At 36.8% G+C, this 26,985-nt stretch overlaps 1 protein-coding gene across 13 annotated transcripts in view; it reads left to right on the top strand.

The window, feature by feature from the left end:
* ATXN2 (ataxin 2) overlaps positions 1-26,985 on the top strand; it is a 127,774-nt gene that overhangs the window by 85,177 nt on the left and 15,612 nt on the right. For 10 of the 13 annotated variants that reach the window (XR_007145848.1, XR_007145846.1, XR_007145847.1 and 7 more), the window contains 7 exons: positions 2,257-2,561; positions 3,726-3,789; positions 4,849-5,001; positions 5,384-5,450; positions 18,875-19,059; positions 19,370-19,502; positions 23,105-23,158. Coding sequence is in view for 9 of the 13 variants with exons in the window: in XM_047828038.1 (XP_047683994.1) it covers positions 2,257-2,561; positions 3,726-3,789; positions 4,849-5,001; positions 5,384-5,450; positions 18,875-19,059; positions 19,370-19,502; positions 23,105-23,158 (961 nt within the window). In the remaining 4 variants the exon portion in view is untranslated. The remainder of the gene's footprint in view (positions 1-2,256; positions 2,562-3,725; positions 3,790-4,848; positions 5,002-5,383; positions 5,451-18,874; positions 19,060-19,369; positions 19,503-23,104; positions 23,159-26,985) is intronic. The other 3 variants (XM_047828035.1, XM_047828039.1, XM_047828037.1) reach the window with 3 other exon arrangements.

Genomic DNA, 26,985 nt, shown 5'->3' with positions numbered 1-26,985 from the left:
CTGAGCTGAAGTTGGCCGCTTAATCAACTGAGCCACCCGGGCGCCCCTGATCTTTTTTTAAAAAAATATTTATTTATTTTGAGAGAGACAGTGTGAGTGGGGGAGGGGCAGAGACAGGCGCGCGCGCACGCACACACACACACACACACACACACACACACACACACACAATCCAAAGTAGGCTCTAAGCTCTGAGCTGTCAGCACAGAGCCTGATGTGGGGCTCGAACTCGTGAACTGCAAGATCATGACCTGAGCTAAAGTCTGACGCTTAATTGACTGAGTCACCCAGGTGTCCCTAAAAGAGTTAATCTTAAAAGTTCTTGTCATAAGAGAAAAAAAATTGTAACTGCACTTAACGGCTATTAACTAGACATACTGAATTTGCAGTATATACATATATTTAAGGAATATGGTGTACATCTGAAACTGATACAACGTTATACATTAATTATAGTTCAATAAAAGATAAAGTTCAATTTTGGGGAAAAAGTCTTCAGTTTTCACTTAGGTTTACTTAGTATACTACAGGTAGGAAATACAGCAGAATGCTCAAAAGTATGAATTGTGCCTTAGTTTGCCCATTTGTAAGGTAGTGATAATAGTGTCTATATCACATAGGTCTGTTGTAACAGCTAAATGAATGAGTTTGCAAATCATTTAGAACAGTGTCCAACCACAGTATTATAGATAGATTTTCCTTTATACAAATACGACAACAGAAGTCTTATTTTTGCCTCAGAGACTCTTATAAATACTCAAAGAATCTTATGCAGTATACAGTTGGTCTGTTATGTTGGTAGCCTCTACTAAAGATTTATGTGAACAAATGGTGGCTTAAACATTAAGTGCCTATATTGTGGCTTAAATTGCCACCGGGTGCAAATAAATGTTCCTATCACCTTTTGCCCTGAGCTGCTTGTGGACTTTATAACTCTATTGGTGATGCAGTGAAGCTTGAGATGCATAATGCTGCGTGCCAAGCCTCAGGAGTGAGGCTTTGACATTTGTTTGCCCGTCTCGAGGCTTGAGACATAGTTTGTGTCTGTTCAGCCTTGCAGTCCCTTCTTGGTGCTTGGAGTGGCTGCTTATATTCTCATTACCTCTTCAGCTTTTTAGGTGGTGCCTTTTTCCTTCTTTTTTTCTTATTATTTCCTTCATCTATTTCTCTCTCTTTTCTTTGGAGTATGGCATCTTAAATCATCTTGGGACGGTGGTAGCATTGTTTTCTTCTGGCTGGCAAACTTAAAAACCTCAGCAACTATTTCATTGACATCTTTTGTCTCCTGCTTTTCTTCATGGTACTTGTATTTTGCAGTTTCTTTCTTTACAAGTTAGAAGGTCTAACTGACCAACATGTCTAGTCCAGTGTCCCTTTGAATCCACCTACTTCTGGCTTCCCAGCCCACTACTTCTTGAGTCCAGGCCCAGGACTTAGTTCAGCCTCCATAACGGTCACTGTATATGCTCACTTGGCTCCCTCCATTTCATTTTCCGCAAGACTACTGTGTTCATCTTTGTGAACTACAAATCTGCTCAGTACTAAACCTCTTTAAAATTCTTCAGTGACTGCTCATTTTCCTGAGAATTAAAAGCTAGAGTCCTTAACGTAGCTTTCAAGTTCGTTTATCATCTTGTCCCTCTTCGGTGAGTTTGCCATTTCTTTACCCACGCATTTATGCTTCAGCCAATAGTGCTTTTCTGTTTCACAGTGTGGAGCCGTCTTCTTCTCTTCCCTTGGATTTTTAAGCATGTTGTTTCTTTAGCTTAGACAATTCCATTTTCCAAACTACTACTCCCCGCCCTCCCCCTTCCCCCCCACCAAATCTTTTCTACCTTAGACTCGATGACTTTCACTGAAGAACCTTTTTCTATAAGTTGCTTTTCCTATAGGATCCCATAGCATTTACCACATTTTGTTAAGTATCTGGTCTCACCCAGGTGATGGGCTGTTCGAGGATAGGAGCTCTTCCATGTTTTCCATACCGAGCAGGCACAATTTCTGACACAGGGAAGGCAGGAAGTAAGTATTTAACTTTTGAGTTTAGGACGTTGGAGTGCTTAGATGACTATGGTTGTGTTGCATATACATTGTGTTCTGCTAATACTGCTTTATAATAAAAACATTCTTAAAGTAATGAAAAAAGCCTTATTTGGTATATCTCAAGCTTACAAATATTAGTTTGCTTATACTCATGGAGAAAATTCATTATAAAGTTATTTAAAATATTTAAGCATAATTATTTCCTTTATTTAGTTACAGCCAAGTTCTACTTCTGAATCTATGGATCAACTGCTAAACAAAAATAGAGAGGGAGAAAAATCAAGAGATTTGGTCAAAGACAAAATTGAACCAAATGCTAAGGATTCTTTCGTTGAAAATAGCAGCAGCAATTGCACCAGTGGCAGCAGCAAACCGAGCAGTCCCAGCATTTCCCCTTCAGTCCTCAGTAATGCGGAACACAAGAGGGGACCTGAGGTCACATCCCAAGGGGTTCAGACTTCCAGTCCGGGATGCAAACAAGATAAAGATGATAAAGAGGAGAAGAAAGATGCAGCTGAGTGAGTAGACCTCGAATTGAGCACATCCTGTTATTTGCTTACATGTTTCTTAAAGGGTACAGGGCCCTTCAGCTCAAGAATCTGTCTGGACATTTGGACCCGTTTTGTAGGTGGACCTCAAGTTACAAACAGCTGGGCTAAACCAGTGATGTCTTGAGTAAATCAGGTCTTTGCACTCTGCACTTCTCTTTTCCTTCCCCATTTTTGTTTCCCATGGTCAAAAACTAGACTAAATTAAGAAAGTTTTTTTTTTCTGTAAATGTACAAGGAGTTGAAAAATTACTGGCTTTTGGGAATTCTGTCCCCTGGCCGCTAGTCAGTACCCACCTCCTGGTTCTGCTGCTGAGACCGGGAACTGTCACTGCCGAGAAGAGGAAGAAGTATCTGGTGCCCCTACTTGGAATTCAGCATGTTTTCTATCATAAACAGTGTTTTACTTAATGGTTAGATTTGTTAAGATAAACTTAATTCTGCACATTCAGTGTGTTTTCAATTGAATGGATCTTTGTGGGCTAGCCTCAGAACCTAATCCAAGCTAACCGCTATTAATTCATTTGTTCTGGTCTCCATACAGTCCAGTTATGGCTGAACTTTTGGAGTGCGGCTTGTTGATCAAAGAGTGCTGCTGCTTAATTTGAAGCAAAAGTTTTTATTTCTTAGAGTCATGATTTTTCCCAAGGCATGTCACGGAGGAAACGCTTTGTCACATTAGAAAATACTGCGTGCTAGGGGGCACCTGGCTGGCTCAGTCAGCAGAGGGTGCGACTCTTGATCTTGGGATTGTGAGTTTGAGCCCCATGTCAGGTGCAGAGGTTACTTAAAAATAAAATCTTAAAAAACAAACAAACCCACATGCTAGAGAATTGGTGTATTAGGGATTGCTTTTAGGAATATTTTGTCTTATCAGTTTAAATATTTGTTGATTGCCTCTGAGAGAAGAACTATATATTAACATTTTTTTTTTTAGTTGCCCCTTTTTGGCCGATCCTTATCAGATTAAAGAGTGGGAAATTCGTGCATATGTTTTAATGAAGAGGATTAGTGATTCAGTAAGAATTGTTTAATGTATGTTCAGCAGTTTAACAAAACAGGTATGGAAGACTTGAGAGAAACATAAGTTCCATGCAGATTTTACTGGCCCTTTTTAATTTTCCCCTGGTTTAGGCAAGTGAGAAAATCAACACTGAATCCTAATGCAAAGGAGTTTAACCCTCGTTCCTTTTCTCAGGTAAGTTTGTTTCTTTCTTTGAAGTAATCTAGTCTCGAAAATGATAAATGTGGTAGTAGTAGGATTTCCCCCATACCTGCCATCTAAAGTCAGTTATAGGATGCTGAAAAGCCTGTAGTTTCTGTTCCTTTCTCTGTGGTCATTTATGAATACTTCTGAGCTGTGGAAAAGATTCGTGTTTTGTTTTGTCATCAGTTAGATGTGATCTGGGGCAAATCTTTGAATCTTCCTCACTGGCTGGCTAGCGAGGCTCTCAGGTTTATAGATGAACTATTATTCTATTAAATTTGTAAGAAGATATTTCTTTACTTTTAGAAACACTTTCCAGAGGGCACCTGGGTGGCTCAGTTGGTTAAGCATCTGACTCTTGATCGGGTCATGGTCTCACAGTTTGTGAGTTTGAGCCCAACATCGGGATCTGCGCTGACATTGCAGAGCCTGCTTGGGATTCTCTCTCCTTCTCTCTCTGCCCCACCCCTGATGGCTCTCTTGTTCTTTCTTCTCTCTCTCTCTCTCAAAAATTAAGTAAACTCTAGGGGTGCCTGGGTGGCTTTGTCAGTTAAGCGTCCAACTTTGGCTCAGGTTGTGATCTTGCGGCTCATGGGTTCGAGCCCCATGTCAGGCTCTGTGCTGACAGCTCAGAGCCTGGAGCCTGCTTCGTATTCTGTGTCTCCCTTTCTCTCCACCCCTCTCCCACTCACGCTCTGTCTCTCAAAAATAAGTAAACAATTGAAAATAATTTTTTTAAATTAATTTTAAAAAGATGTTAAAAACTTTCTCCAGTTCCTTAAGGATCACTTATTTTTAGGTGCTTAAAAAGCTGTCATTTTTAGTAGTATTATTGATGTTGGCAAATTATTGTAATAAATGAGTTGGCAAATTTCATTTCCTACATAACTTTTTCCTTTTATTTTAAACATATGGAAGTTTATTTTCTAAAGTTTTTTTCATTAAAAGGGACTAATTAAAAGTGAGTAGATCTTAGAAAGATGAGAAGATCAGTTTTCAGATTGCAATAATAGCTTTTCATCTGAAGATAGTTGATTTTTATTTTTATAGCCAAAGCCTTCTACCACCCCAACTTCACCTCGTCCTCAAGCACAACCTAGCCCATCTATGGTGGGTCATCAGCAGCCAGCTCCAGTTTATACTCAGCCTGTCTGTTTTGCACCAAATATGATGTATCCAGTCCCAGTGAGCCCAGGCGTGCAAGTAAGTCCTAGAATTTAATGTGCGCTTACCCTCCCTAGTTATTTGTATTTGACCCCAAGCGCTCTCTAGGTATGGGGTGACTTGAGGTAGTGATGGCGAAACAAAAATACTTGAAAAGAGGAGGCATGTGATGGCATGGTATGTTTTTAGTATAAAATGTGAGAATGTTTTCTGGTGAGAAAGAAAAATGGTTTAGATTTACTGGTTTGGGGTTTGTCCTTTTAGGTGTGAGTGTGATTTTATTTTTTAATGACTCCTGGCAAACCAGGAGACCTCAGAACTAGCTCTCTAACAATATACCAGTAAGAGAAAATAGTAAAATATATTCTTACTATCATAAGAGCCTAATTTTCATTTTTTTTTTTTTTTTAATTCTCTCAAGCCATTATACCCTATACCTATGACGCCCATGCCAGTGAATCAAGCCAAGACATATAGAGCAGGTAAAGGTGAGAATAATCCTGCCTGTGTTTGCTTGTAAGTGTGCATGCTGCATGAATTAAGTAATATTTGTGGTTCAGCTTTGACTTTTGATGAGCCTGTACGCTGACTTGTGGTACCCAACACTGCCTAAGGTGTTCAGATGTATTTTTTTTTAATGTGTATTGATTTTTGAGAGAGAGAGAGTGTGCATGCAGCGGAGGGGCAGAAGATCCAAAGCAGGCTCTTTGCTGACAGCAGAGAGCCCAGTGCGGGGCTTGAACTCATGTACCATGAGATCATAATCTGAGCTGAAGTCAGATGCTTAATGTACTAAGCCACCCAGGCACCCTAAGGTGCATTTTTATGAACAAAACTAGGAGAGGAGAAATGCTCATCAGTTATGATTGTTCAAAAGAATTCTTTGAAAAGAATAATTGAATCTGAAGTTTTCAATGTTAAATTTTGAAGAGTGTTTGTTAAATTATTTTACCAAGTTGCTGACCTTTGAATTTTTAAAAAAATTTTTTTTTCAATATATGAAATTTATTGTCAAAATGGTTTCCATACAACACCCAGTGCTCATCCCAAAAGGTGCCCTCCTCAATACCCATCACCCACCCTCCCCTCCCTCCCACCCCCCATCAACCCTCAGTTTGTTCTCAGTTTTTAAGAGTCTCTTATGCTTTGGCTCTCTCCCACTCTAACCTCTTTTTTTTTTTTTTTTCCTTCCCCTCCCCCATGGGTTTCTGTTAAGTTTCTCAGGATCCACATAAGAGTGAAAACATATGGTATCTGGCTCACCTTTGAATTTTATACTAACCTGCAGTTCTCCACCCCCATCCCTACTCCCCATCCAGAATTTCTTTTTGAGCAGAGGCCAGCTCATTTCAGAAACCATCAGAATCTTCATAGTAGACGGATGTTTCCTCTTTTTAAGATGGCATTATAGTACAGTATGGCTCTTGGTGTGAGAGAGGCACTTTATCTTCAGGAGGCAGGGTCATTTCTAGTAAGGGAGAACAGGCACATGTCAAGAACAGCACCTATAAACATATGCTATGCTCAGAAGAGGGGAAGTGACTGGATAATTGGTTTGTCCATAATTCACATTTGGCAATTATCAAGATTTTGCCATATTTACCTGAGGGTGCTTTGTTTTGTTGCTGAAGTATTAAAAGTAAATCACAGACATCATGCCATTTTATTCCTATGTACTTAGTGTATATCTTTCTGAATTATGCGCTTTTTTTTCTTAGATGGCCAGAGTGGTGTTATCACACTTTATAAAATAAACAGTAATTCCCTTTCATCTAATAAATTTATCTAATCGATTATCCTGATTGGATCAAAAATCACATTATTAGGGGCACTGGGTTGGTTAAGTGTCCAACTTCAGCTTAGGTCATGATCTTCTGGTTTGTAAGTTGAGCCCCAAATCGGGCTCTCTGCCTCTACCCCCCCCACCCCTACCCCCAAACAAATAGACATTTTTAAAAAAATATTTTTTATAATTGATCTGTTTTGAATATGGATCAAAATATGATCTATACATTATTTTGTTTATTTAAAAAAAGTTTTTTTAATGTTTATTTTTGAGAGAAACAGAGTATGAGTGGGGGAGGGGCAGAGAGACAGACAGACAGACACAGAAACTGAAGTAGGCTCCAGGCTCTGAGCTGTCAGCACAAAGCCCGACACGGGACTTGAACCCACGAACAGTGAGATCGTGACCTGAGCCAAAGTCGGATGCTTAACCGACTTAGCCACCCAGATGCCCCTGATCTATAAATTATTACATTTATTACATGTCTTTGTAGTTCCTTTTCTCTTTGTTTTCCTGTTACTGCTTTGTGGCAGGAACCAGTTGTTATGTAGGAATGTCCCGTATTCTAGATTTGTGTCTCTACTCCTTGTGATGGCATTGAGTACTTCAGTTCAGGTTTAACTTTTTTGTAGGAGAGAGGTAAGAATATTTAAGATGATTATCAGTGCTTTATATTAGATCATTCAGGAGGTCCACAATATTGGTCTTATTCTGAGTATTGGTAAAATTAAGAGCTCAGGTGGTGATAGCCCAATCCTATCTTTTTATCTGTCTTTTAACAAATTATCACAGGGCTTAGCTGCCTAAAACAATAAACGTAAATTATCTCAGGAGGGTCAGAAATTCAGGAGCGGTTTAACTGGGTGGTTCTGCGTCAGAATCTCTTAAGAAATTGCAGCCAAGATGTTGGTTAGAACTGTAGTATATGAAGGGTTAAATGAGGCTGGACAATCTACTTCCAGATTCAGAGTTGTTGACAGGATAGTGCTGGTCATAACGTGGCAGCTGGCTTCTCCCAAAATGAGTATTCAGAGAGAAATTGATCTAAGTGGAAGCTGCAGTGTGTTTTACAACCTAATCTTGGAAGTGACATAACTTCTGCAGTATGCTGTAGATTGCACAAAGCCAACCTGGAACAGTAAGGGGACTACACAGGGGTGTGAATACCAGGAGGCAGGATCGCAGGGGCCCATCTTGGTGAGCCTGTTTCATTTTACTACAATGTGTATAAAATAGTCTTTAAATATTTGTTGTCTAACTTTTCCTTACTGTCTGTTTCATTAAGAATTGTGTAAGTGCCAGTTTTCTGAGTGAGAAACTGTTGGTGTCTTTGCTACTTCCAAAATACTGTCTTCCAGAGTTACTGAGTCATATCAGTGGTTTGATACATAGATAGACCAGTCTGATTGGACTTGTTTTCATTTGTCAGGGATAGCTTTTTGATTATTTTAATTTTATGCATACGCAAAATATTTGTAAGATTGCAAAGTGGAATGACATAAAGAGATCATTCGGAGAAGTCTTGCTTCCAGCCCAGTCTCTTCCACTTGTACTTTCTCTAATCACTTCTGTTCTAGTAGGTGCATCTTTTTTTTTTTTTTATCATCAGCAGATGATCGTTTAAAATTATTTTCTGTTTGTCCTCACAGTGTTTATTTTTGTGAATATTCATTTTCTATAAATATATATTTTTAAAATCGTTTTATTTAAATATAATTCACATGCCATAAAATCCATCCCATTGATGGGGTGCCTGGGTGGCGCAGTCGGTTGGGTGTCCGACTTCAGCCAGGTCACGATCTCGCGGTCCGTGAGTTCGAGCCCCGCGTCGGGCTCTGGCCTGATGGCTCAGAGCCTGGAGCCTGTTTCCGATTCTGTGTCTCCTTCTCTCTCTGCCCCTCCCCTGTTCATGCTCTGTCTCTCTCTGTCCCAAAAATAAATAAACGTTGAAAAAAAAAAAAAAGTTTAAAAAAAATCCATCCCATTGAAGTATACAGTTTAGTGGTTTTCAGTGTATCAGAGTTGTCCAGTCATTGCTACAGCACATTTTAGAACATTTTTGGGGTACCTGGCTGGCTCAGTTGGTAGAGCATTGACTCTTGATCTTGGAGTTGTGAGTTTGAGCCTTACTTACATTGGTTGTAGAGATTACTTTTAAAAAGAAAAAAAAAAGACCATTTTTATCACTCCAGTAAGAAATCCTGTACCTTTTAGCAGTTACCCCTCCCCCTCCCCATGCATATACACTCTCATACCCTAGGGATAATATGCTTGCTTTCTCTATAGATTTGCCTATTCTGGATATTTCGTATGAGGGAAAACATGTTGTATGTAGGCTTTTCTGCCTTGTTTCTTTTACTTAGTGAAATGTTTTCAAAATTCATCCATGTTGGAGCATTTATCAGTACTTCATTCCTTTTTATGGATAAATACTATTCCATTGTGTGGATATACCACATCTTATTTATCCGTTCATCAATTGATTCCTCTTTGGGTTGCTGCCACTCTTGAGTCTTATGAGTAATGCTGCCGTGAACATTTGTATGCAAGTTTTTGTGTAGACTTATGTTTTTATTTCTCCTGGAGTGAAATTACTGTGTTGGAGTGTATGCATCATTTTATATTTCTATCAGTAGTGTACAAGGATTCCAGTTTCTCCACATTCTTGCCAATACTTGCTATTGTCTTTTTGGTTATATCTATCTCAGTGGTTATAAAGTATCTCATCATGGTTTTAATTTGCATTTCCCTAATGACTGATGGTATTGAGCATCTTTCTGTGTGCCTATCAGCTATTTGCATATCGCTGTAGAAAAATGTCTATTCAGATTCCTGACCTAATTTTTAACTCGGTTATTTGTCTTTTAATTATTGAATTGTAGATGTTCTTTATGCTCTCTGTATACAAACCCTTTATCAGATAAAGTACTTACAAATACTTCCATTTGATGAGAGTTTTAAAAATTGCTTCATGGTGTCCTTTGTAGCACAAAAGTTTCGTTTTATTTTTTACTTTTTAAATGTGTATTTATTGTTTAGAGAGAGAGAGAGAGAGAGATTGAGTGAATGAGCGGGGGAGGGGCAGAAAGAGGTGGGGACAGAGGATCCGAAGCTGGCTCTGTGCTGACAACAGTGAACCGATGCGGGGCTCAAACTCACCAACTGTGAGATCATGACCTGAACTGAAGTCGGACTCTCAGCCAACTGAGACAGAGCCACCTGGGCACCCCTGGTATTTTTTTTAAGTTTATTTTATTTTGAGAGAGACACACAAAGAGCATACATGTGTGAGCATGTGAGCGGGAAAGGGCAGAGAAAGGAAAAAGAGAATCCCAAGCACCAGAAGCACCCTGTAAGCACAGAAGTTTTTAATTCTGATGCAAATTCATTTGTGTTTTTATTGTTGTGGCTTATGCTTTTGGTGTTATATCTAAGGAAAAACCATTGTCTGAACCAAAGTCACAAAGATTTACTGTGACTTATAAAGAGTTTTATAGTTTGGTTGCAACATTTATTAGATTGATAATCCATTCTGAGTTAATTTTTTTAAAGTTTTATTCGTTTAAGTGATCTCTAACTCCAACATGGGGCTCAAACTCCTGACCCCGAGATCAAGAGTCACTTGCTCTTCCTACCGAGCCAACTGAGTGCCCCATTCTGAGTTAATTTTTGTGCATGGTATGAGGATAGGGATCCAAATTCATTCTTTTGCATGTGGTTTTCCACATACGCGAGCACCATTTGTTGAAAAGACTATGTCCTCATTAAATTGTCATGACGGGGCACCTGGGTGGCTCAGTTGGCTAAATGTCCAACTCTTGATTTTACTCAGGTCATGATCTCATGGTTCGTGAGTTTGAGTGCCACGTTGGGCTCCATGCTGACAGCACAGAGCCTGCTTGGGTTTCTCTCTGCCCCTCTCCCACTCATGCACGCTCATGCTTGCATGTTCTCTCTCTCTCTCTCTCTCTCTCTGTCTCTGTCTCTAATAAACTTTAAAAATAATAAAATAAATTGTCATGGCATCTTTGTGTTAACAGTTTTCTTCCATCATGTAAAAAAGGAAGCATACTATATGTACTGTTCTGCACTTGTGGGGTTTTTTGTTTTAAGATCTATTCCATTGAAATTACTGTATATTTGTGTATCAGGCTTTTCTCATTCTTTTTTTTTTTTTTTTTTTTTTCATTTTGTATTGGTTGGTTGTCCTATTGAATTAGTATGGATAGATACAGGTCCTTTTTCTGATGTGTGTATTTCAAATCTTTTTTTGTAATCTGTGGATTATTTTCTTAAATGTCTTTGGAAGAACAGAAGTTTTAAATTTTGCAGACCATTATTTCAGTTTTTCTTGTATGCTTATGCTTTGGTTTCCTGAATTTGCATACTCCAAGGTTGCAAAGATTTTCTCATGTTTTTTTTTCCTTAAAAGTCTTCTAATTTTCTCCTGAGATTTACCTTTGAATTTTTTGGTTCATAGTTTTTAATATTTTCCCCACTCATGTAGTGAAGGAAATTATACGCATTTTCTTTCAGAATGTATACAGATTCCTTTTCTTAACATTTAAATCTCTCATCTATTTGGAAGTCATCATGTATACTGTATAAGAGGAATCTAGTTAATCTTATTCCAAACGGCTATCCAGATTTTTTAAATTAGTTGTTTTCTATAATTTGCATACAATAAAATGTATTCCTTTGAAGTGTACATTTTGATGAATTTGTATTTACTCGTACCCATGTGTTATTGCCTCATCAACCAAGGTGTAATGATTGTGCTTTGTGTCTGTTCTTTATCAAACTCTACTCACCTACCCCTGGCTTCAGGCAACCATTGACCTGCTTTCTCTTACTATGGATTAGATTTGACTTTTCTAGAATTTTTTTTATAAATGGAATTATATAGTATATAGTTTTTTGCATCTGGTTTAAACAGCATAATAATTTGAAAATATTTCATGTTGTCACCTGTATCAGTTCTTTTTTATTGCTGAGTAGCATTCCATTTTGATGATTAAACTATAATTTAGTTGTTACAGGTTTGATAAATATTTTGGTTATTTCCAGTTTTGGGCTATTACGAATAAACAGGCTGTAAGAGCATTTGTGTACTGGTGTTTGTATAAGTATTTGCTTTCATTTCTTAAACACCTAGAATGGGGATTTTTGAGTTGTATGGTAAGTACAATTTTAAATTAATAAGAAACTGATCAGTTGTTTTCCAAAGTGATTGTATCATTTTACATTCCAACTGATCAGTTGTGTGAGAGTCACAAATATTTTACATTCTTGCCAACACTTGGTATTATCTCTTTTTAATTCTGGCCAGTCTAGTGGGTGTGTTGTGGTGTCTCATTGTGGTTGTAGAGTGTGTTTCCCTAATGATTACTGATCATGGGCAATTTTTTCGTGCATTAATTGACTGTCAGTTTTTGCAGAAGTGTCTGTTCAAATTTTTTCCCTTTGTTCACATTGGGTTTCTTTTCCTACTAATAATTGTATTTTATCAGAAATGGGTGTTACAAATATTTTCTCCCAGTCTGTGGCTTGCTTTTAGCCAGGTTTTCATTTGAAGAGCTGGTGTTAAATTTGATGAAGTCCCATTTATCAAGTTCTTCTCTTATCACTCATACTTTTTTGTGTCATTACTAAGAACTCTTTGCCTGCCCTAGATTGTGAATATTTTTATATATTCTTCTAGAAGTTTAATATGTTTTATCTTTTCCAAAATTAGGTATATGATCAATCTGAAATTAATTTTTGTGTAGGGCTTGAGGTTATGTTGAAGTTCATTTTTTCCCCATATGTGTATATGCATATATTCAGTTTTCTCAGCACTAGCCTCTGTTTTACTTATTATCTCTGCATTTTCACAGAATTCAGTTGACCATATATATGTGGTCTGTTGCTGAACTAATTTTTATTGTATTGATCCGTGTGTCTATCCTCATGCTAGTATTCACTTTCTTGATTACTGTTACTTTATAATAATTTTTAAAATCAATTCATGTAGGTGCTCCGGTTTTATTTGTTAAACTTGTTTTAGGTACCCTAGGTTCTTTGTATTATCAAATAAATTTTAGAACCAGTTTGGAATTCTGCATCGTATCTGAAGACCAGTTTGTAGGGGAATTGTGTCCCCCTGTAACAATATTGAATTTTCCTGTTCAGAAACATGGTATATCTCTCCATTTATTTAGATCTTCAGTTTCACCGGTGTTTTGTAGTCTTTTTCATTGTATAAGTTTTGCATATATTTTCTTAAATTTATCACTTAGTATTTCATATTTTTATGCTATTGTTTCAGTGTTTTAAAATTTTTTAACATTGTTTACCAAGTATATAGAGATACACTTGATTTTTTAATATTGAGCTTGTGTCTTGTCTTACCACTTCGCTAAACACATTTATTGTTTCTATAGCTTTTTAAAAATGTTTGTCGGTTTATTTATTTTGAGACTGAGATGGAGTGCACGAGTGGGGGAAGGGCAGAGAGAGGGAGACACAGAATCTGAAGCAGGAAGCAGGCTTCAGGTTCTGAGCTGTCAGCACAGAGCCCAGTGCGGGGCTCAAACCCATGAACCATGAGATCATGACCTGAGCCAAAGTTGGGCACTTAGCTGACTGAGCCACCCAGGCACCCCTCTAGTGGCTTTTTTTTAGACTTAGAATTTTCTGTGTACACCATCATAATCTAATCACTGTATCTTTTTCTTGCTTTATTGTACTAGCTAAGTCTTCTAATACATTACTGACTAGAAGTGACGTGATCCTTACCATGTTGCTATTCTTAGGGTAAAGAACTTATCCTAAGTTCTTACTTACACTGTTATTATTATCTTACACTGTTAGGTACAGGCATGCTCCCTTTTATTACATTCCACAGATACTGCCTTTTATTTATTTTTTTAAATAAAGTGAAGTTTTGTGGCAACTCTTTGTCAGGCAAGTCTAAGTCTGTTGACTTCATTTTTCCCACAGCGTTTGCTCAGCATTTGTCTCTGTGTCATATTTTGGTAATTCTCATTATTTTAAATGTTTACATTATTTGTTTTATATACATATATATATACACACACACATATATATATTTACACGTACATATATATATGATCTGTGATTAGTGATTACAAACTCACTGAAAGCTGAGATGAGGGTTGGCATTTTTTAGGAATCAAGTATTTTTTAATGTATGCATGTTGTTTTTTGTAGACAGTGCTGTTATGCACTTACAGGCTATAGTATGCTGTAAACATAACTTTTAGAACGATGGGAAATGAGAAAACACACTTGACTCACTTTGTTGTGATACTCACTTTATTGAAGTGTTCTGGAACCAAACCTAGATATCTCTGAGGAATGCCTGCATACCGTTTGGTGTGGTTTCGATTCCTAATTTGCTGAGGGTTTTTTTTTTTTTTTATCATGAATGGTTGGCTATTGACTTCTGTTAAATACTTTGTTATGATGATCGATGATCATATAGTTTTTCTGATTTGCTGTTATTTTGAAGAATTACATTTATTTGTGAATTGAACCAGCTTTGCGTTCCTGGCATCCCACTTACATTAGTCATAGTGTATTATCCTTTTTACACATTCCTGGATTTGACTTGATAGTGTTTTGGTTAGGAGGTTTTTCACCTATGTTCTTAGGGGATATTGATCTGTAGTTTGCATTACTTTGTAATGTCTTTGTATCGTTTTGTTATCCAGTTAATTGTGGCCGTTTGTCTAACTTACCAATGTAGTAGCCTAAAGTTGTCATAATTTTTATTTTATTTTATTATTTTTTTAATGTTTATGTATTTTTGAGAGAGAGACAGAGACAGAATGTGAGTGGGGGTGGGGGGCAGATAGAGAGGGAGACACAGAATCCAAAGCAGGCTCTAGGCTCCAGGCTCCAAGCTATTAGCACAGAGTCTGACATGGGGCTTGAACTCACGAACCGCGAGATCATGACCTGAGCTGAAGTTGGACGCTTAACTGACTGAGCCACCCCGGTGCCCCTTCTTTATTTTTTTAATGTCTATAGTCTCTGTAATGATGCTCTGTATTTCATTTCTGGTACTAATAATTTGTTTCTCTCCCTTTTTTTCTTGATCAGTCTTGCTAGAGACTCATTAATTTTTTCAGAGAACCACTTCTAGTTTCATTGCTTTTTCTATATTTTCTATTTTGTTGATTTTTGCTTTTTATCACTTAATTTCTTTTGCTTTCTTTGGATTTAATTTGCAGTTTTTCTAGTTTCTTAGGGTGGTCGCTTCAGTTGGTGATTTTCAAACTTTCTTTTCTAATAGAAGTATTTAAAGCCACAAATTTCTAATCATTGTCTTAGCTGCATCCCCAAAACTTACTGTGTTGTATTTTCATTTTTACTCAATTCAGAATATTTTTTGTCTTATAATTTCTTTTTTGACCAGTGGGTTATTTGGCATTGTGTTGAAATTTCCAAATATTTGAATATTTCCAGATGTATTTCTGTTTTTGAATTTTAAATTCCATTATGGCCAGAGATCAAATTGATATGAAATACTATTTTTTATCATATATTAAGGGCCCATGTGCAGTTGAGTCTATTTCTGGGTTTTTTTGTTCTGTTCTATTAGAGTGCTTATCTCCGATAGGACTACTTTTTCATCCAGCCACTCCCAGGTTTTCTTCTTTATTTTTGAGCTTCATACATATCTTGACTACTAAAAAAAATAAAATAAAATAAATAAGTTTTTTAAAAACCTATTTATTGAAAATTAAAAAAAAATATATATATATATAGCAGTTAGAATAGTACAGTAGTATACAAGTACTTTTGAAAATCATACACTCAAGGACAATTTTGTTTCACCTATAACATCCCTTCTCTTTTAGATTATTTTGAAGCATGTCTCAGATATATCATTTTATCTGTAAATAATTCATTTTTCTGGAAATATTAGGGCTCTTAAAACAATAAAACACCTATAAGTACCATTATCACCCCTAAATAGAATGAACAGTTCTTCCCTGATATCCTCAAATTTCTCTAGGTATCTTTAAAATATATGTATATTTTTACAATTAATTTGTTCCAGTTAAGATTCAAATGAGGTTTACAGGTTGCATTTGTTTATCATCTTTAAGTCATTTTTAAAAAATTATTTCATGTTGGGCTGTCTATTACAAACATTTTTGAAAGGCTTTATCAGCTCACAACCAGTGATGGTCATTCATATCCTCACTGTCTTACACCCTGCCTTCACCGGATTATTTTGAAGCAATCCTAGACATCATATAATTTCACCTATCACTATTTCAGTGTGTATATTTAAGAGTTACAGACTCTTTGTTTTAAAAATCATAGTTAATAGTGCCATTATTCGCTCCTTTAAAAATTAGCAATTATTTTTTGCTATCCAGAGTATGCATTTCCATTACCATCTTTTTTAGAGAGAGCGAGAGCAAGTGGGAGAGGGGCAGAGAGAGAGAGAGAGAGGGAGACAGGATCCCAAGCAGATTCTGTGCTATGAGTGCAGAGCCCATTGGGGGGCTTGAACTCACGAACTGTGAGATCATGACCTGAGCCGAACTCAAGAGTTGGACACTTAACTGACTAAGCCACCCAGGTATCATTTAATATTAAGTAGATTAAATTTAAGGAAAATATATACACTGTAGACTCAGGTATATGTCTGTGTAAATACATATGCGTATGTGCAAGTGAGTAGGATAGTGGTTGCTATTAGCGAAGAAAATGGTATGCAGATGGTGGAAGGGAGGATTTTGTTTTGTATAATTGAATTTTTTATGTTTAAAGATTGTAGGGGTGGCTAGGTGGCTCAGTTGGTTAAGTGTCTGACTTTGGCTCAGGTCATGATCTCACGGCTCATGAGGTTGGAGCCCTGCATCAGCCTCTGTGCTGGCAGCTCAGAGCCTGGAGCCTGCTTCAGATTGTGTCTCCTTCTCTTTGCACCTCCTCCACTGCCCTGCTACCATGGTTGGTCTCTCTCTCTGTCTCTCATAATAAACATAAAAAATAAAAAAAGATTGTATTCAGACATTTTCTGTATGTGTAACTAGAATTTTAAATCTTAAGACTGCACACTGGACTGGCTTTCTAATTTTAATACGAGAGTCATAATCAAATATCAAAAAATAGTGAAAAGGTTCAGTTCAGTTAGTGAATTTAATTAGATAACCTTTCATTTGATAAAAATGTTATAGGAATTTGGGGTGGATTTTCTTTACTAAAAGGAATTGGCTTTTTCTTTTTAATGTTTTACTTAGTTTTGAGAGGGAGAGCATGAGCAGGGGAGGGGCACAGAGGGGGAGACAGAGCATCAGAGGATCTGTAGTGGGCTCTGTGCCGACAGCATCAAACCCATGTGAGACTCGAACTCATGAAACCTGAGGTTATGACCTGAGCCAAAGTTGGACATTCAACTAACAGCCACCCAGACACCCCAGGTATTCTCAGGGCACCTCGGTGGCTCAGTTGGTTAAGTGTCTGATGCTTGATTTGGGCTCAGGTCATGTTCTCACAGTTTGTGAGATGGATCCCTGCATCAGGCTCTGCACTGTCAGTGGGGAGCCTGCTTGGGATTCTCTCTCTCTCTCTCTCTCTCTCTCTCTCTCTCTCTCTCTCTCTGTCTCCAAATAAGTAAATAAACTTAAAAAAAATTATGTGGAGGGGCGCCTAAGTGGCTCAGTCAGTTGAGCGTCCGACTTTGGCTCACTCAGGACATGATCTTGTGGTTCATGAATTTGAGCCCTGCATTAGGCTTGAGGCTGACAGCGTGGAACCCACTTTGGATTCTCTGTCCCTGTGCCCCCCCCCCCTGCCCCCGGTCCCTCCCTAGCCCCACCCACCCTGCTCTTTCCCATTTATGCTCTCTCTCTCAAAAATAAATAAAACATTTTAAAATAAAGTAAAATTTATAAAAAGAAATATGTGGACTCTGAAGATCAAATTCAGAAAGATATTACCATCTTCATTTTTCCCATTTTCATATTGGCTTTTCTGAATAGATAAAACAGTATATAGCTCCCCTAAATGTATACTAAGAAAATTCACATATTTAAAATAAAAAGCAAATTTTGTCACTAAACTAGTAGTTACTTGTATAATTCTGGTGATTTTATGAAGATGCCAAGTTATACCTTCTTTGTGCCTCATACCTTGTTGTGGGCAGTGGTTCATGATTCTTCCCTCAAGTGGCTTTGTTAACATCACTCCGTAAACCCATCACAGACAGCAATCAGTGTTACAATAGACATGCAAGGGAAAGATACACAAAACATGCAGCTAGCTCTTTTGGGCAAACTGGGAAAGATACTACAAAGGAGATGACAGTTGAGCTGAATTCTTCTTCTTCTTCTTCTTCTTCTTCTTTTTTTTTTTTTTTAAGTAATTTCTGCACCCAGTGTGGGATCCGAATTCACACCCTAAGAATCGCATTCGCTACTGACTGAACCACCCAGGCACCCCATGAGTTGAATTCTTAACTAGAATTTTAACAGGAGGAGGACCACAGGCAGAAATCTGGGTGGAATAATAAAAGACGAAAAACATTTTTTAAAAAAGAGCTATTTAGAAATCTGCTACGTGATAGCATGTGATGCTGTGTTTTGAGAAAGCAAGAAATTGTGTAAGAATTCAGTGGTAGGAAATTAAGATGGAGTTAAGGTTAGTATTGGCTCTATATTGGCTTTTGTGAACTATTGTTTTTCTTTGTATACGTCTAATGCCCTTCTGTAGCAAGTGGCATAATTTGGCATATCAGACAGGGGTTATCTGAGTAGTAGTATGTAAGAAACATTTTATAGTGCTGTAAGAGTCTGATGCAGGGATTTGATCAAATCTGGGGGTCATTATAGAGGGTCTCTCTGAGGAAGTTGCTTTCAGGCTGACACCTGAAGGACGAGTCAGAGTTGTCCAAGCTGAGCTTCGAGAATCAGTGTTTGTGACTGAGGCCTAGTAGCATGTGTGGCAGGAAAATAGCGCAGAGTGGCTGCAGCAGCGGAGGGAATGGTATAGCATGGCATTGGAAAGGCAGGCAGGAGGGTCCAGTCATGCCCAGGCTCGTGGACCGTGTTCATGTGTTTGATTCTGGAGATGCTCTTTTCTAATACTAAGTCATCTTTTCTGCAGTACCAAATATGCCCCAACAGCGGCAAGACCAGCATCATCAGAGCACCATGATGCACCCAGCCTCAGCAGCAGGCCCACCGATTGTGGCCACCCCACCAGCTTATTCCACACAATATGTTGCCTATAGTCCTCAGCAGTTTCCAAATCAGCCTCTTGTTCAGCATGTGCCACATTATCAGTCTCAGGTAAGGCCGATACGACCGAACTCTTCATTTTTGTTCCATTTAAATAACTTCTAACTTTTAATATGGTAAAGGGGTTTTCCTTTATAGTTGTGCTGTGTGTTATGGTGAAGTAGATAGCTAAGGACTTGGGGGGTCTTTTTCATATAAGATTGCTGATCAGTGTTAACGTATTTCAAAGGAAATAGCCAAAAACGGTTTTAGGATTTTCAAACTTGTTTCTGGAAACCATGGAGTTAAGACATCTAACTAAAATTTGCTTGACTGTATTTGATAGTTTAATGTTTTCTCTTTATTTTTTGTTTGAACACAGCATCCTCATGTCTATAGTCCTGTAATACAGGGTAATGCTAGAATGATGGCACCACCAGCACATGCCCAGCCTGGTTTAGTGTCTTCTTCAGCAACTCAGTACGGGGCTCATGAGCAGACGCATGCGATGTATGGTAGGAAGACTTTTGTTTGTCTCTTTCAGTTTGTGTGACTATTCTTAATTTGTTTTAAACCTCTGAAAAGATACTTTAAGAATAACTTGTGCCATTGAGGGTCATGAATCTGAAGAAAAGATGAACCCATTCCTATAAGTTTTGGCAAATCTGTTCCTAAAACTCCTCTGTCTTCAGATGTTTCTCCTTAGTTTAACTGAAACGTAATGCTTTGTGTAACAGAAAGCATCTTTTGTGGAGAAAGCCATCATCTTCTTCCTCTTCCTCATCAGTATTACCACCACTTGGCATGGCCTGCCTAAGGCACAAAAGAAAGTTTTACCATAATGAAAGCACTCTCCAGCAAGGAAACATTCTGCTTCTCTTCTTCCCCTGGAAGTTACTGGCATTACGTATTTTTATTGCTCTTTGTTAACATTTTAACAAATGTTAACAAATGTTAAAATGTTAAAAAGTATATTTTTGCCTCATGCTGTATTTTAAGTGGTCAAAATAGTCTAACATTAGATATGCTTTAGACATGAGTCACATTTTAAATACAGTCATCATAAGCAATGGTAAAATGAAGAAAAGTATCCTATATAAAATAATTAAATGGTATACATAAGAATAATAAGCAGAAATCTCCATCTGAGTTTTATGGCTGGAGAACTTTGTGCAGGTCAACTTAGGTGTCTGAAGTACTAAAATAATATGGTTTTCACTGTTGAGAATTTAAGATTTCCACTTACATCTTGTAATATAGAATCAGTGAGTTGACCCATATTATAGTTTCCAAAATCACATTAAATTAGTGCTGATTTCATTAAGAGGTAAATTTTGTTGTGAACTTTCCTGAGCGCTCCTGTGCGGTCAGTTAGGTTTTCCCATTGGCGTTTCAATTTTTAGAGTGTGAGGAGAGAAATTCAAGTTCATTCAAACAGATAAAAAGTGTGCCACTCTTAGAATGAAATCACAGTTACATGTGATTACATGGCCATTTCAGTTCTTAACCCTTTTAAAACTTTTTTAATGACTAAGAATAAAGATTTTCTCCTTTTTAACTTCAGGTGACACTTGATTTTAGAGGTTCATAAGACTAGGTGGGACTCAGGCAGCAGCAATCATCCTTCTTGTCACCTATAACCTGCTCGTGCTTACTTCCTGGAGACATGCTTCTATTGCATATGTTCACGGTGGTAGGAAATCTACATGATCATAGGCATGGTTTTTATAAAATAACTTAAATCTGATCTTCATTTTCCACATTATCACTTAAAACTTCCTAGTGTGGATTATTCTCTTTGAATTAAAATGAGGTAATTGCTACATTTTGGGAAACTTTCTTACAAGAAACCCATTCACAATTTAATTGAAAAGTATATCAACAGACTGATTTTGGTTATGATTGCTTGTCATTGGCTTGTCTTAACCAGGACTAAATATGTATAAAAAGACACCATTGACTCATCATGTATGCTTTTATGCAATTTGTATATATTTCAACAATTTTCTGGTTTGCTAAAGGCTTAGGTGAAAAGTTCATTATGATTTTTTTATATATTTCTGATAAATAATACATCATGATTTAACAAGTGGAGAAAACATTTCTCTCCTCCCATTTTCTGGCATATTCCCCTTTGAATAAGATCTAAAACTTTTGAACTAAAATTTCCATTGCTTTTAGAGAACAACTGTCTGTGTACCCATGCTTTTGAGACATTGTAGTAATACTGTGATGTTGAGAAGAATCTTTCTCCTCAATGTGTTCACTCACTGCCAGCATCTGGTTTTTCCTTTTGGATGAATGTTCGTTGGTTTGAAATCGCTTGTACAGTAAACACTGTATTTGAGACACTAATAGTTCTATAACTACCTTCCCAAAACTTTTCTATTTGAAAAGCAGTTGGCCTTGGACCCTGAAGTCAATTGAAATATGGGTAAATCAGAAATACTGCAAACAAAACATAAGACCTAATGTCCAGTGAAATCTGGAATGAACTAGTCATTAAGACCAGTTTTTTTAATGCCAGGAGAAAGTTGCTCAGCCAGATCTGAACTACTCTCCTGCAATTTCCATGGCTTGTCTTTAATTGATGTCTGTTGATGAGGGGACAGGTTGGGGTGAAGCTCTGGATTTCATAGGATTGTTGCTGGTTACTCAGGGTTCTCGTTTGGGTACTCCATACTCTAAAAAGAACAGTAGGAAATGAAGTATAAGCCATAATTTAATCTACTAAAGCAAATTCATTAATTCTTCAATAATTATTTCAGTTATTTTAGATCTTCCAAACCTTAATTATGCCAGATAAAGACACATAGATATGTTTTCAGAGTACATTATTTTAAACTTAAGATATATTTGTTGCTTAGAAATGCTAATTTTACTCTCATACCCCTCAAGCAGTTTATATTTCATATTCCCAAAGGAACCAAATGTTTTTAGTATGAATTATGTTTATTGTTAAGATCCGTTCTATCTAAATATTTTCAAATTTTTATGCAAACAAAAGAATATGCACCGAGATGTTGGCAACAGTTCTGTGTCACCTTTTTGTCACTTACCAATTGGATGGCCATAGCAAAAGGCTTTGAGAATAGAAAGGACAGTAATGACTAAAGACTGATTGTTATCTTCAGATGGTTGGTATGCCGACAGATTACTGAACAGTTACATTGTTAGGAGTTATCATACATTCTAAGTAGTAGTTGACCTTGTTCTCTTTCTAGCTATCTTAGAAAGGATTTTGATCACAAAAACTTCATCTCTTTGACTTTAATCTAACTTTCATCATTGCCCCATCCCTCCTAAGAAGTTTTTCTTAGGAGTAACGAAAGAAGTTCCTTTTTGTTTCTTTAACATCTTGTCTTGTAATTCACCTAATTTTCTTTTAGGGCAGTGGCATTTTCCCTTTCAGAAATAGTAATAATGAAACTTTCTCTACCAACTAGAGCCATCAAGAAGAGTTAGATCCAGAATCCTTTTTGAGTTTGTTTTTGGTAGTTTAATGCAGATAAATTAGAAAATACAGGAGGCAAAAAGATTGAGAATGCACCTGTTATCCCTCCACCTGATAATTACCTGTTAACATTCTGGTGCATATCCTTCCAAGTGTACCTACACCCCATTTATGTAGACATTTTAATAAGGAATGATATCACACCCATGTTTAATATTAACTATTTTTTCTTAAGTTTTGGGATTCACTTCCAGATGCCTGATAAATATCTTACAGAATAATGATGTTTTTATTAATAATGATTTACAAATCTGTTTGAGTCTTTTGAATTAAACTTGGTAAATACTCTCTTATTCTGGTAACATTATTTATATTAAGGTTATTCAGTGGAATGCCATGTTGGTCTTTCGATTAGATGATTTTATTCATTTAAACAAGTCAGCATGTGGAACTCAGCATATCAATACAGAAGAAAAATGTTTCTTGGTTCAGCCCTATCTTGTTTAATTTTGTAGCAATGTTTAAAGTACTTGTCATCTCTTGTAAAATAAGAAAAATGATTTATGCATGAATACAAAATTTATAAATATGTCAACCTTTCCAGAAAATTAGGAAAATGCACACCTCAAAAGGCTAATTTACCTTTCTATTTCCCAAATTCAGCATGCCCCAAATTACCATACAACAAGGAGACAAGCCCTTCTTTCTACTTTGCCAGTGAGTTGGGTTTTTTATACTAATTTTAATTGAACAGTAAAACACTTTTTAAAGAATACATGTTAAGGGAGTAGACTTGTTGAGCAGTATTTTCCTTGTGCCAGACAAAATCATTGAAAATATGTATATTTGTAAATAATTCAGAGTTTTAAAAAAAGGAAATATAACCCAGCTTAAGAAAGCTGGAGTTAATTAAAAAATTGAGTTGCTTCAGAAATTAATTTTTGCATACCAAGCAAACATGTGACTGTTTTGGAAATGCCTAATATTTTCCTTGTTCAGAGAAACTTCTCCAGAAATCCATTTTTTTTTCCTTTTTTTTCAACCAAGCCACAAACTTAGTATAAAAAGCTTAAAATATTAGGCTTTTTCAGTATCCTGGCTAGAATAAATTTATCCTTATAAGGATTTTTAATTGAATAGGTTTGAAAATTTAGGGAAGAAACATTTCTGTCTTTTCAGTCTTTGCATGACTGAAGGTTTAAAATACTCAAGTGGTAGACACCCAGGATGTTTTGAGCTTCACCAGGAAAGCATGACCTAGCTGCTTGATTCTGTTTGGCAGCACTGGCCCCTCTCGCTACCAGTGAAAAGGTAAATAAACGATGGCTCCTAAATGGAGAAAGTCTGGGCAGGGCTCTCTTTTGGAAATGAACGTGTAGGGTACATCATAATTTATTTTGTAGGGCAGTTTTTAAGTAAGGCTAGTCGTGGACTTTTGGTATTTGGATAGGAAAGGTACTAATTTGCAGAAGTCCTTCAGAAGTGTATGCCAGTAATGAGTAACTTTATGTGCAATATTATATTCTAAGGGATATTAAATATTAAAATTTTAGACACTAAATTTTGGGTTACTTTAGAAAGAATTAATGTCTGAATTTACTAAATGCCAGATTTTAAAAAGTGTTGAGAAAACATTTTGACTTAAGCTTTCATTAACTATGCCATGACTTGGTATCCAAAAATAAGTGTGTACTTGTTATTTATTTGGTGCTAGGAATTGTTAACAAATTTAATCCTTTAATAGATGCTCTTTAAAAAGGAGTCTTGCTGTATATCTGTACCATTAAAGGGAAATTTTGTATGTGATATAGTATGTAAAAAACAGTTTCAGTAATTAATTTTATTATGTACTCAATTTGAGGTCTCAAATGTAGTTATCCTCACCATCTTACTGTCTCTGTTTAATAATTTTGGAGTCAGTTTCCTGGTAAGTAGCTAAAAGTTTCTTAATCATCACACCTAAGTATTAACTGCCTTAGTATAACTTCCCTTAAGAGGAATTATTAGTTCTTAAAAGAAGCTAACAGTGGGGCTGCTATTTATAATTTAAGTTGCTGCTTGTACCACCCCCTCCCCACAAGCCATTTTGCCATGGTTTGGTCTAGTTGCATTTTACCCCTTTTTAAGAGTTCAGCTTTCCTTTACTTCTTTTTTTCTGAATTTAACATCAGGTTTAAAAGTTGGAAGATTTTGTTTTCATTTTTAGTGTTGCAGTGCTGGTGATCTCTCATGACTTGTGCATCCAAGGTCAAAATGACAAAACCTAGTTACAAATTAAAGGCACAACATTATTGACTGAACTGGCTTCAGTAAGATCATGGCCTAGGAAACAACTTTTAGAATGTGGTTAATGTTATGAGGATTTGACAAGTCACGTATTTAGAGTTGTAAACATTTGTATCAAGGAACACAATGAGTGAGGAACTTTTGGACCAGGTCTGACCCAAAAAAAGCAATACTTCTTTGATTAGCCTGCATTAATCCAGATTTCATGAAGGCAACTCAATTTTTATAAATAGAAGTTTGATGAATAGGTAAATCAGAGTTTTGAAGAACATTTATTTTTACCTTTTGGACTCCTCAGCTAAATTAGCAAGCATGGATAATAAAAGCAGTTAAATGCTTGATGTAGCTCCGTAAAGCCCAGCATTTACTGTTCTTCACTCTCCACTTCTCCCTTCTCTGATTCCAGTAGATTTCTTCTACAGTTTTATTCTATCTTGATTCCTTTCTCTTGGCTCTCTCTTCCCTTCCACCTGTTCCCCCGTCAGCCTTTTAATGTCCCTCCTATCCCGTCTTTCTTTGTCTCCTTCATAACTGGCCTTTTGAGGAACCAGACCATATTTTTGTTGTCATAAAGATTGAATTAAAGTATCGATTTCACATTTTTCCCAGTCACCTACCCAGTTTTCCTATGTAATATGGGAAAAGAGTTCCTGGATGAGGTACTGGTTAGCAGATATCTTTTAAGCAAGAAGATACACAGAGGAAAATATTTCTAATTAAACTTTTAAAAGTTTTATTTGCAGCTAATGAAGCATATTTACATGTCCTTGATTTTTCTTATGATGCATTCTAGTTTGCTGGTGCTTAGGTAGGGAAAGGATGGATGTTTTAAACAAAACCTGTATAGATGCACACAGTTTGGATTACTTGAAGTATTTGTGCTGTCAGTGCAAAGGAGCTATAAATTATAATACTCTACTTTAAAGCCTTTCACTGTTGGTAAAGTACTCTCGCAGAGATTCCTTTTAAAAATGCACAATAAGACATGTTTCATCTTTAATTTTTTCCAAATAATTTCAAGATTTTAACCCTTTTAAATTGATGAATTACTTCATTATGAGATGTAAAGACATAATTATTCTCTTAGTGAGGTCCTGTTTCTATGTGGGAAAATTAGTAAGACAGCACCCAGCTAGAATTTATTTATTGTTTTTAGTTCCTTAAAATTTTGCTTAGAAAGTCATTAAAACTACAAACATTTCTTGAATAAATAAAGTTTAAAAAATAGAAACTCTTGAGATTCTGTACTCTCTATGAAACCTCATAAATAGAATATGGGATTCAGGAATTGCTTCTCCCTGGATAGATTTAGTATTGTTACAAATGAAACATTTCAGAAGCTTGGGGTGTGTGGAGGATTTTAATGCTGGTAGTTTGAAAATAAGGAACACGAGGGGTGCCTGGCTGGCTCAGGCTATGGAGCATGCTACTCTTGATCTCTGGGTCATAAGTTGGAGCCCCATGTTGGGGGTGGAGATTACTTTAAAAAAAAAAAAAACAGGGAAAACGAAGAAAGAAAAGAGGGATGAAGGATGGAAGAAAAGGAATGTGAATGATTTCAGACGTCACTATCCAGTAGAACTTTCTATGATGAAAGTATGCTATAAATTGTGCTGCCTAATCAGCAGCCACTGGCTACATGTGGCTATTTTAGTTATTTAAAAATACATTTGAAAAATGAGTGTAAGATTTTTGCAGGATTAGAGTCCGGTTCAAAATTTATGTCAAGTCTTTTAGACCAAGTCAATGTCTAGACACTTTGAGGGGTTCTGAAAGTTAGCCTAGTGAATGTGATAGTGGAAAATGGCCTTCTAATAAGCAAATGATTTAGAAGAAAGACACTAACTGACTTTTATTGACTTGTGGGACCGTGGAGTTAAGGAAATCAGCACATCATTCTTCCCAACTCTCAGAAGACAGGCACTGACTTCCTAAAAACACCCAGAGAGTATCTTGCCACAATTTTCCTTATTAATATATTCCAGTGTGTATTAACTCTTATAATTAGGGAAATGTTTTCAGTGTGTAAACCAAAGTGTTTCGTTTAATCTGGGCATTCATGAATATTCATTAATGCCCACTCTGGTGTTGGCAGTGGATGCACAGGTGATCCTAGCACTGGCTCTTTGCCTCGCCCTTCCCTCTTTTAAAAGGTGCATATATATAGGGCACCTGGCTGGTTCAGTAGGTAGAGCATGCAACTCTTGATCTTGGGATTGTGATTTCAGACCCCATGTTGGGTGTAGAGCCTACTTTTA

This window comes from Prionailurus viverrinus, chromosome D3 (assembly GCF_022837055.1).
Source record: "Prionailurus viverrinus isolate Anna chromosome D3, UM_Priviv_1.0, whole genome shotgun sequence".
Lineage (NCBI taxonomy): Eukaryota > Metazoa > Chordata > Mammalia > Carnivora > Felidae > Prionailurus > Prionailurus viverrinus.
Note: the sequence above shows the minus strand (reverse complement) of the source record. Positions and strands in the feature narration are given on the sequence as shown.